Raw genomic sequence first — 12645 nt, forward strand, 5'->3', positions numbered from 1 at the left:
GATCTTTTGAAAGCCTAAGAATTACGTTGCAAGTCTACAGACACACTACTGAAATTGTCTTTCACTCATATCAGGGATGAAAGTGAACGACCAGAGACCTGTTTGATTGATCTTGGACCCTTGGCACCCATCACAGGGCCAGGCACATAGCAGGGGTCTATAATATTTGCTAAATGTATGAATAAGCGACTGTCTTATTGATGAGTTAGATGATAAATGTAATATAAAATTTTCAGTCACAATTGCCTCAAACCTCAGTTGTAGAAAAACACAACTATCAGTTGATATCTCAACTTACCCTCTATGAGAGCTCCCATTTCAGGTTATTAAAAAGCTTTTACTCTAAAATAAGGACAGATCCCCAAGATGGGTTCACAGTTTTGAAAGCACTAGCCTGCTATGAGTCCCCTTTACCAGGCAAAGCAATAAAGCTGTCTCTTTTCTTCTAAGCGCTAAAAATAAAATAAAATAAGGACAAAAACTGCTATCTTTAATCACCACATTTATTTAAACTGACATCACTTGATTTTTGTTATGATACACTGAGAAGTCCACAGAATGTCTGCCCCCGCCCCCCCCCCACCCCCGCAAAAAGCATTATAAAGAAACATCACACAAACTCAGACTGAGACATTCCACAAAGAAGCTGGTTTGTACACTTCAAAATGTCAAGTTATAAAATATACAGAAAGGCTGAGGAACTGCTCCCTACAGAAAGAAATTAGTGTGTGATCCTGAATTGAATCCTAGACCTATAGTGGACATTTTGGAACAATCTGTAAAATCTGAATGAGGTCTGTGGAGTAGAGGGTTACGTCATTATCAGTGTTGGTTTCCTGACTGTGATGATGTACCCTGTGGTTACGTAGGAGAGTAATTTTAAACAGAACTTTCGCCATGACCAGTACCATCATCAACACTTCCTGGCTCTACGGCACACGTAGAATAATGGGCAACTTGGATACGACTCTCAGTTGGGTTACTTGCAAGCAATTCATTATGAAAGGATCGAGAACACAGGGTAATGTGTCGACACTGAAAATGAAAATTCACAAAGCACAGTGAAAAGAATACCAAGATGGGCAGAAAGGAAATAAGAGTCAAAGACAGAGGAAGCATAACACATTCCAGTATGGAATAAGAGCACTGCAAAAAGGCAGATATCCTGTTGATCTTGGAATTGGGAGAGTAATCAAGGATAACAGGTGTGAGAGGCATAAAGGAACAGCTAGCCGCAAGCCTAACAGCTTTTACCCTTATTTGTCATCAGGAGACCAGCATTCTGTTACCAACTTCGTTAAAAAACTAATCATAAATACTACTCAGCAATTTTTTTAAAAAGAGCAAAATACTGATATATGCTACATGAATGAGCCTCAAAAACAGTACGGGAATGAAAAATGCTGGACACAGAAGACCACGTGTAAGAATATGAAAACAAATATATGTATGTCCCTATATGACTGAAGTATTGTGCTGTACATCAGAAACTGACACAACACTGCAAACTGACTATACATCAATAAAAAGTATTTTAAAAATAAATAAATAAAATAATTTTTACAAGACCACATATTGTATGATACCATTTATATGAAATGTCCAGAAGAGGCTAAACTATGAAGACAGACAGCAGATTAGGGACGGCCTGGGACTAGGGGTGGGGATGCGAATGGAATTATCTGTAATCCTCACTTGATTACAGTAAACAACTCATTTGTAATCCCCAAATCGAGGCTCTATACCTCAATTTTCTCATCTGCTACTTAGTAACAATTACAGTACCTAGTCAAAAGGGCTCTTTGAAGATCAAATGAGACAATACAGGTTAAAAGCCTAGAACAGTGCCTGGCACTTAGTGAGGGCTCAAGATGTACACATACAAGCCCAGCTTAAAAAATCAGAAAATAAAATGCATATAAGAAAAACATGTAATTAATGAATTATAAACACAGGAAAAAGCACAAGCTCACACTTTTAAAGATTCAGCAACAAACTATACTTCATCCTTGACAACTCCTTAATCCAGGTAAATAATTAAAAATACTTTGGGAGAACTTTTTAAATATACACAATCAAGTATAAGAACAATGAAAACTTACTAAATATTCTGTTATTTCCCTAGTATTTGGGGTCCATGAAGTATAAGGAAATGTTGAGACTCTTCCTCAGCTTCTCATCTTAAGTTGACATTTTGATGTGTAATTTCCTAATTATATATTTTTTTAGTATTTTCCACATTTTTACCTATACATAAAAGTATTTTACTGAAAATGGGCTTCCACCTTATATTTTTACTCTATTAAGATTTTTTTTATATAAAGAGTAGGCTATTGTTCATCTTAACAATATAATCCTGGACCAAAAACCCCAGAAATCAAAACTGAGGCCAAAGGCACCTATTTCACTGACACAAATACACTCTTTCATGTTTTCTTGCCCTTTATAAAGTATGCTATGGCACTGAAGGCACCGAAGTTCTCTCTTCCAGTAGGTGTCAAATAATGATGTAGACACTGCCTCCTGAACTCAACTCTGTTCACTGACTCTTCTAACAGAGGTATACAAAGTGAAAAGTTGCTAACCTATCACTCCATCAAACAGTTGTTTAATTTTAATCCTTTGAAATAATTTCTTCATTGAACATAAACTGTGTATCTTTGGTTAAACTATTTCCTCACCAGCATCAATATTTATATTCCCTTATTTATTACCTCTAAGACCATTTATAAAGTGAACTTCTGTTTTCATTATTCTCTGATTCCTTAAGTATCCTCAGGGAAAAGTTCCTAACAGGAGAAAGTAGAGACAAATTTCGATACTCAATAAATTTTACCTAACCTCAAAAACAACTTTACTCTTTAAACTGCATTATAAAAAATACGTTAGTCTTTACATCAGTTTTCCATGGAAATATATAACTGTTTGAATACTTAAATATAGCTTCTCCTTAGCAAAAAATTGTCACTCAGAGCCCTAGTTAACAAAAAATTTAAAGCATAAACCCAAAACACACTTTACACAATGTTATCTACATATTGTACAATTTGGAACAATTATAATACACATCTACACAAGATACTGAACAAGGACAAGATTCATAAGATACTCATGTGGTTATAATTTGATTTTCACTATTGAAAGAATTTAATACTTACTTGAATGCACAAAAAACAACTGTTTTATCTAATATGCAAATTAAGCCAAACTGTATTTTGACAAATACATCTGTATCCTACCAAATTCTGAAAGTTATTCACTTCTTATATAATCATAACTTTTACAATTTCAAGATCTCAACTTGTCTAAAATAATGATTACAGGAATTTGGTAAACATTTCCAAAATGTCTAAAAATCATCAGGACTTTTATACTTTGATATAAATTTTAGATACAAACCTTTCCCTCTCAAAAGAAAATGGTACTAAACAACAAGTTCATACTGTACAGCACAGGGAACCACATTCAATATCTCGTAGTAACTTACGGTGAAAAAGAATATGAAAACAAATGTATGTATGTTCCTATATGACTGAAGCATTGTGCTGTACACCAGAAATTGACACAACACTGTAAACTGACTATACTTCAATAAAAATGTATTTTTAAAAAATTTGGAAAGAAAAAGGTACTTAGAAGAGTTTCCAAAGCAAAAAATGTAGTAAAATTTTTTTAACTTCAAGTTTTTGATCACTCAGATTATAAGCACTATCCTCTCTGCATGATGTGATCACAATAGATGTATAAATAATTACATGGTACATTATTTCCATATGATCTCTTACTTTTAAACTGACACTAAAAGTATGCAGAATGCTTACTAACTGTACTCAAGGGAGTTGCGTGTCTATTTCATAGGGAACAAAGACACCAATACCCACAAGTAGAATATTTTCATGAATTAGTTGCTTGTTTACTTCCTAAACAGAACAGGTTTTTTTCCTAAATTAAAATTGGAGGATTATTTTAAACTAAAAGACCACAGTCATACTTTAAGAAATTAAAATATTCATATATGAGGCAAAGTTGAAGTTGCTGCAACTAAAAATATAAACATTTGTCCATTTTTTTCAACATACTTACCGTTTTAAATTTAGAAGTAAAGAAATTACAACACACCATAACATACCCACAGGTTAAATAATGGCTCCTGAAATAAAGCTATATTTAGAAACCAATTGTTACACTATATTTTATTAATTCTAAGGTAATAGAGTTTTATCTCTGAAATCATGGTACACTGATCTAGTTTCAATAAAATATGGTTTATACAATGTAACAGTTGAAATCCATGTTTCCCTTTAACACTGATGGCAGAGAAGGATCCAGGATCCTTGGCTTAACAGGATAATTGGATGTACCTGTACCAGCTCAACCTGTGTCCCTGAATAAAAGGTCTAAACATACTGTGAGTACCTCAGGCCTAAACTGCCTCTCTTGACATCTTTTATTTGAACTACTAAAATCAGTTGGCAAGTTTAAGGAAAGCCAAACTAATGTACAATGACATAGTTTTTCACTTGCAAAATGGGCCTTCACCTAGGTTATTAGTTTTATCAGATCTTTTGAAATATTAAGATTATAAGTAACTTATTAATAACAAAAATTAATGGTCTGCCCAAATTACCAAGCCAGTAATTTCAGTTCAAGCTATTAAAAAAAAAAAGAATATGGTAATGTCTAAAATATTTTTAAGAGATAAAGCCCCATAAGATAACCTGGATTTTCATATTAAACCACCAACCCTTCCAGGTGGAGGGGAATAAAGGTGGTAGAAAAGCATAACCACACTGGCAAGATCATCCCTCCTTAAGACCTAACAACGCTAAGGAAAAATCTACAGAGCCTGCACATGTGCATTCATCCAAATTAGGAAAGTTAGAGACCTACGGGTCCAACTTAAATGAAGCAGGAGAAGTTTGTGTTATGTATTTAAAATCAGCAGGCAGCTTTTAAAAACTGGATTAAAGTTGATGGAATCTCATTTTCTGGAATTCTTTTTAAAAAAGATGAATTACATATTGTGTAGGACTACTTAGGTCCTACTCAAAAGCTGAGATAATCTATTTGACTTTCTGTTTTTAAATTATCCAATTAGAATACAACATTGACAACATTACTCAGAAACTCACAAAAGATAACTATATATTCATTTGTTCAATTTTTTAAAAGTAAAACATAAGATAGCATTTAATGTGTGCCATATTCTTTCTTGCAATTATAACCTACTGACACGAGAGATACAATCACAAAAAATAAGTTAAGAGGGACATGATTTCTGAGGGAGAAAACTGTATACACTCTGCTAAATTATGTAATATAAGTAAGATGAAGCTCTTCTACAGCAAAGGGTGGTTTTGAATCTTAAAATTAAAAAAAAAGACCCTACATACTAATTTTAAATAAATATAAAAGTTCTAAAAAATAAGTCTATAGCCAAATAATTGAAGATTAATTTTTTCACCAAAGTTAGGAAAGCTCTGTACACAAGGTACCAAATACAATTTCCACTGAGGTACTGAATCCTCAACCAGCCTTAACAGAAACACCTCTAATTCACCTTATTATCTTGAAATCTGTGTGACAGCCGAGTACTCATTCTATCAGTATATGGTACCTGAGAATATAAGCTTCTCAAATCATATACTCTTACAGGTCTAGAAGGCTTTCTTTGATTTCTTCTAGGGCTTCTTTTAATACCGTTGTTCGTACTTCCTGCAGGGCCAGGAGAATCCTGCACAGGTTGCTTGGGAGAAGAGCTTGCTGGAGCTCCTGACTGCTCTTCAGCACCAGCTGAGGGAACCGAGTTCGGAAGCATTTCGGCTGGATTCTTTGCCTTCTTTAACCTACTAACATGAGATTTTTTCTTCTTATGATGCATCCTAATTAAAGTGTTCTTGGACCAATATTTGTGACGCAGAAAAACAGAGTATTTTAGAATATACTTTTTAATTATATCACTTAATTTGGTCTGACTCCAAATTGACTGTTTTTCTGAAGCAATGCTGGTTTTTTGCTGGGGAATAATTGGTCTACAGCCCTTTGGGGGAAAACCTGGCTTATTATTAGTTGTCACCTTCTTTCTCTGAATTTTCTTTTTACTTTCAGAAAACTTATTTCTAACTGATTTTGGAGAAATGTTCGTAACATCACAATTTAAAAGAGTTGACTGGAAATTACTTTCCTTTGGAACTTCACTAGAATTCAAAATCTCAGATTCTTCCAGAAACACAGAAGGCTCACTGGCCTCCTGATGTGACATTACTTCATGTCCTACTGTCACTGTCATAAAAGGTGCTGAAGCAGAGCTCTGTACATAAGTGTCATCATCTCCTCCACGGGAGTTCAGGTCACTAAAATGAATTTCAACACAGTTATTCCTGTCCGAATTTGGTACTTCTATGTTCAAAGAAGGATCAATTACAATTCGCTTATTCAATGGGTCATAATAATTATAGGAACTCTGTTTATCTCTGTACTGAATGTTAATATCCCAATTATTTCTACTACAGTGCCTCATTTTAGAGAAGTTGTTGGGTTCACCTTTCTTCTGCTTAATATTTGAAGAAAGAACATAAACTAAGGCATTTGGTTGCAAAGACTTCAAGACTGTACTACATGACTCAGGAAATTCAGCTGTTCCAATTTTTACGTTCTTTCTTGTTTTTCTGTCGTTCTGTAAAAGTAGACGTTTCCTTCCTGGAGAGTCTTTCTCTTGTCCAGTCATTCTTCTTTTCATCCCTGGGTTACTTGAGAGATTGGTTTGAGTTCCATGGCTGACTTTTACAGCCTGGCATCGAGAAGCCACTCGCCATGTTTGCTCACAGTGCCTCTTTGTTGAAAGAAAATGGCTAGGTTTATCTAAGGCCACTGGAAAGTCATCAATATCTGAAATACCACCTGCACCATCATCACAATCTGAGACGACCTGAATTGATGTAGTGTCCTGCTCAAGGTCAGCCCAGGCAATCTTTTTTCCTTTATTCAGTTTTTTTTTTTTTATTTTCCTGGTCTCACGGTCATCAACGTAACAGCGGAAGCTATCTTCCTTAAATTCCTTCGCAAGAGCATTAGTATTCATGTCACCTTCTCTCATTGTTTGAGACCATGTTTTCCCCACCAATGAAGCAGGGGTTTGAGGCACGCCTTCAGGAACTTGTTCATCAGGATCATCCTCTGTGACCTCCTTTGCTTTTTCCAGGTTCCCTATAGAATCAACCCCGGGAACAGAGCTTGAATGGCAATTATAGTTTGTTTCTTTCAGGTCAAAAGACACCTTCTTTAACAGGCCTGTTTTGTTAATAGCTTTTTGAGGCTGATCAGTGTTAGACTGACGAGAGGGATCACACTGAAAATTCATCCCAGAACCACAAGGGTCACAGCTCATACTTTCTAGATCTGCACATTTTAACTTCAGAAGGTTTTCTTTATCAGCCACTTGGTGGATCACCAACTCCGGAGACTCATTACAACCCTTGGCAGAAACATTAGATTCATAGTTCTTATCTTTTAGGCCAGTATTTTCTACATCTTTCCAAAGGCTGACTCCTTTGTCAACCTTCTGCAGTTGATGAGCCAGTGGCTGACAAGTGTCTTCCCATTCAAATTTTCGTTTCAGACTATTAGACTGACAGCTCTTATCTTTTGGGTCAATATATTTTGCCTTTTTTTTTTCAGGCCCTAGTGATTGGTAAGTTGTGGACTGATGAGAAGCATCAACCGGAAAACTGACTCCAGAACCATATGGCTCACAACTTGACTCTTCCAGAATAATATAGTCTTTCTTCTGGTTTACTATTTTGAAGGTTTTTTTGGAGTGGTGTGTCACTGATTGAGAAGAGGCTTCACAAACATATCCTAGCTCAGTATCACAAGAGTCACAGCTCTCACTTTCTAGAACAAAACTTTCAGCATTTATACAGCTGATTTCTTCGACAGTCATTTGAGGTGAGTCAATCACTGGCTGAAAAGGGACATCAGAATCTGAAATCACTTCACAATCATATCACCAGTCACCAGGTTCACCGACTCTTGAGGTTCATTTATCACTATTTGAAAAGAGACATCAGAATCACACATTATGTCAGAATCACTAGGTTCACTGGTCTTTTCTTCCATGCCAAGATGCTCTTTCTTCTGAAGGTTCATTTCTTTACAAACCACTTGAGATTGGCCAACTTCTAAACAAAGATGAACACCAGAATCATTCTTCTCTTGCAAGCTTATTTCTTTGACAGCCTCAGGAGAATGACCAGCTACAAAGTGAACATCAGAATCATAACTTACTTCAAAATCACCTAGTTTATATTTCTTATCTTCCAGGTAAACATGGTCTTCCTGCCAAAGACCTATTTCTTTAACAGACTTTGGAAGGTGGTCAGCCACTGACTGAAAAGTTTCATCAGAAACAAAATTTATATCAGGATCACAAGGATCACTGCTTTTATCTTCCAAATTGGCTTGTTGCTCTTCCAAAACATGTGGCTGCTCAACCATTGACTGAAGAGGGGCATTTGAAACAAAAATGATTTCAGAATCACGGGGTTCATAGCTCTTAGCATCCAGACAAACCTGTCCCTCCCTCAGATTTATTTCTGTAACAGCCTCTTGAATTTTATTAGTCACAGACTGAAGAGGTGCATCAGAATCAAAATTTATTTTTGAATCACTAGGTTTGACAACCTTATCTTCCAAGTCAACATGCTCCTTCCAAAGGTTGATCTCCTTAACAACTTCTCTAGTTTGGCCAGCCACTGACTGAAAAAGGACATCAGAATCATATACAATTTCAAAATGCTTAGATTTATCTCTCTTATCTTCCATGTCAACTTGATCCTTGCAAAGGCTTTTTTCTTTAACAGTTTCTCTAAGCTGGTCAGGCACTGACTGAAGGGGATCAACAGAATCAACACTTATTTCAGAACCACAAGATTGATTGTGCTTATCTTCTAGCTCAGAGTGCTCTTGTTCCAGAATAGTTATCTGAGGATGATCAACTGTTGACTGAACCATGAACTCAGAATCCAATCTCATTTCAGACCCACTAGATCGGCTGTTCTTATCTTCTGAGTACACATGACCTTCATTCTCGAGGTTTATTTGTTTAACACCCACTTCAGGTTGATCAGACACAGGCTGGAGAGAAACATCAGAATTATGTATTAATTTAGAAACATTAGGTTCATTGACCTTATTTTTCAGGCCCATATCATCTTCCTTCCATCGGTTTGTTTTTCTGATCACTTTCCAAAATTGTCCAGGCAATGAATGAAGGTGATCAGAATTAAAACCTTCTTTACCACCACCAGATTCACTGTTTTTATCTCCCAGATCAACATGTTTTTCCTTCAAAAGGGCTAGCTGAGGTTGGTCAAGAACTGAATGAAGAGGGGCATTAACACCCAAATTTATTTCAAAATTTCCAGGTCTAGTACTTTCAACTTCTGGGTCAACATGGTCCTCCTTCAAAACAGTTACTTGAGGTTTTTCAGTCAATGACCGAGGAGGGACATCAGAGTCCGAAATTGTATCAGAACTACTATATTTATTGCTCTTATTTTCTAGACCAACACATTCTTCTTTCTGAACATTTATTTCTTTAACAGCTATTTGAGGTTCTATTATTGAACAATGAGGGATATCAGAATCTAAATTTGTTTCAGAACCACTAAATTCAGCACATTTAGCTTTTAATTGAGCATGCTTTTCTTTTTGAAGCCATAGTTTTTTAACAACCATTTCAGGTTTGTAGATCACTGACTGAAGACGAATACCGGAATTCCAACTTGTTTCAGAAATACTTAACTCATTACCGTTCTCTGCTAAGTTTGCATGTTCTTCTTTTTGAAGATTTATTTCTTTAATAGCTACATCAGGATGATTCGCCACTAACTGAAAAGAGGTATCAGATTTTGAACTGCCTTCAGAAACACTGGGTACATTATTCTTATTTTCTAAGTGTACGTTCTCTTCTTTCTGAAGGCTTCTTTCTTTAATGGGATCTTCAGAATGTCCAGTAACTGAGTGAAAAATACCATAATCAAAACTTAATTCAGAACCATTAGGTTTGTTTTCTCTATTTTCGACTGGTACCCACTCTTCTTTTTGAAAATTTAACAGATTTTTAACAGCTTCTTCTGGAGGATTAATCACTGGGTGAAAAGGGATGTAAGAATCCAAACTTATCTTGGAAGTGGTGGGTTCATCGTCCTTCCCTCCTAAGTGTACATACCCTTCTTTCTGAATGACTGTTTCTTTATCGGCTAATTCAGGCTGATCAGGCCCTAAATGAAGAGGAGTATCAGAATCCAAAGTTATTCTAGAACTAATTGACTCAAAGCTCTCATCTTCCAGGTTAATGTGCTTCTTTCTTACTTCTTCAACATCCAGCTCAGAATACTCAGTAACTGATGTAAGAGGAGAATTGGAATCAAAAGTCAACTCAGAACTGGAGCACCTATACCTTTTAACTTCCATGTCAATATTTAACTCTTTCAGATTTATTTCACTCAAAGCCCCTTGAGGTTGGTCATTACCTGATCGATAAAGAGAAGCATGAGAACCAAAACTTAGACCAGGAACACTAGATATAACACTCTTACTCTCCAAGTCAACAGCTACTTCCTGAATGTTTACTTCTTTAACTGCTACTTGGGATTGGTCAGGTGCTAATTGAGCATCAGTGTGAAAACTCATCTCAGAGCCATAAGACTCATAGCTCATATCCATAAGGTCATTCTTCTCTTTCAGATTTATTTCTTCAATGGCCCTCTGAGGTTCATCAGTCACTGTCTCAAGAAAGACATCACAGTCAAGATGTGCTTTAGCACTACTGGGTTTACGATTCTTATCTTTCAGGTAAACAAGCCTATCTACCAGGTTTCTTTCTCTGACAGCCAGTTGGGGATGATCAACTACTGACTGAAGAGAAATATCAGAATCAAAACTTGTTTCAGAACAACTTGATCCATAGTTCTTATCAACCAAGCCAATGTGAACCTTCTTCTGAAGCTTTCTCTCTGTCACAGCCACTGGGAGTTGGTCAACCACTGACTCAAGTGAGAAAACAGAATCAGTACTTATTTCAGAGCTACTGGATCCATAGTTCATATCAACCAAGCCACTGTGAACCTTCTGAAGTTTTCTCTCTGTGACAGCCACTGGGAGTTGGTCAACCACCGACTCAAGTGAGAAAACAGAATCAGTACTTATTTCAGAGCTACTAGATCCATAGTTCATATCAAACAAGCCAATGTGAACCTTCTTCTGAAGTTTTCTCTCTGTGACAGCCACTGGGAGTTGGTCAACCACTGACTCAAGTGAGAAAACAGAATCAGTACTTATTTCAGAGCTACTGGATCCATAGTTCATATCAACCAAGCCACTGTGAACCTTCTGAAGTTTTCTCTCTGTGACAGCCACTGGGAGTTGGTCAACCACCGACTCAAGTGAGAAAACAGAATCAGTACTTATTTCAGAGCTACTAGATCCATAGTTCATATCAAGCAAGCCAATGTGAACCTTCTTCTGAAGTTTTCTCTCTGTGACAGCCACTGGGAGTTGGTCAACCACTGACTCAAGTGAGAAAACAGAATTAGTACTTATTTCAGAGCTACTGGATCCATAGTTCATATCAACCAAGCCATTGTGAAACTTCTGAAGTTTTCTCTCTGTGACAGCCACTGGGAGTTGGTCAACCACTGACTCAAGTGAGAAAACAGAATCAGTACTTATTTCAGAGCTACTGGATCCATAGTTCATATCAACCAAGCCAGTGTGTGCCCTTTTCAGAAGGTTTGCTTCTTTATCAGGCTGTTGGGGGTAGTCATCACTTGACTGAAGTGAGGCATTGCTATCAAAAGTCATCTCAGAATCACTAGATTCATAGCTTTCATCAACCAGCCTAATATGCACTGCCTTCTGAGCACTTATATCTTTAACAATTACTTGAGTTTGGTTCGTAATCAAGTGAAGAGAGCCATCACAATCAGAACTTATTTCAGAAACAGAAGATTCGCTATTCTTATACTGCAAATCAGCATGTACTTCCTCTGAAAGGTTTATTTCATTAGCAGTCTCTTTCGATTGGTCAGTAAGTGAATAAAAAGAAGAACTGCCATCAAAACTCATTTCAGAACTTCTTAATTCATAGTTCTTATCTTCTTGGTCAATTTGCTCCTCCTTCCAAAGGTCTGGCACATCCTCTTCAGGGTGATCAGACGCTGACTGAAGAGAGCCACCAGCCAACTTCATTTCGGAACTCACTGAGGTCTTCTGTTCCAAAAAGGCCAAATGCTTTCCTTCTTGGGTACAATCCATATTAGGAAAGAATTCCTCATGATGCTTTGGAATGCCATCTTCAAAGATTCCTTTATTAACAGGTATGTCAGTTTTATTCATGTTGATTGCTGGGTTTACTGCTAATTTGGAAAGAGATTCCAATTTTAAGGAGCCTTCAGTACCCACAAATTCATGTGCTTCAAAGCCAGCTGACAAAGTTTTACCCTGAGATTTTACATCTTCCTGTATAACCAATTTATCTGAATTTATACATAAAGATTCCCTATTTGATTCTTTAGGTTTCTGACATGAACCTGAAGAAGTTTCTGGATAACATGAGAGCGTAAGATTTCCAGAGTCCCCATC

The 12645-nt window shown here is 36.5% G+C and overlaps 1 protein-coding gene across 1 annotated transcript in view; it reads right to left on the reverse strand.

The window, feature by feature from the left end:
• Nucleotides 1–381: 381 nt before the first annotated feature.
• ZDBF2 (zinc finger DBF-type containing 2) overlaps nucleotides 382–12645 on the reverse strand; it is a 31092-nt gene continuing 18828 nt past the window's right edge. The window contains 2 exon segments of the mRNA XM_032479994.1: nucleotides 382–8004; nucleotides 8007–12645. Of these exon segments, the coding sequence (XP_032335885.1) occupies nucleotides 5552–8004; nucleotides 8007–12645 (7092 nt within the window). The 3' untranslated portion in view covers nucleotides 382–5551.

Source organism: Camelus ferus, chromosome 5, assembly GCF_009834535.1.
Source record: "Camelus ferus isolate YT-003-E chromosome 5, BCGSAC_Cfer_1.0, whole genome shotgun sequence".
Classification (NCBI taxonomy): domain Eukaryota; kingdom Metazoa; phylum Chordata; class Mammalia; order Artiodactyla; family Camelidae; genus Camelus; species Camelus ferus.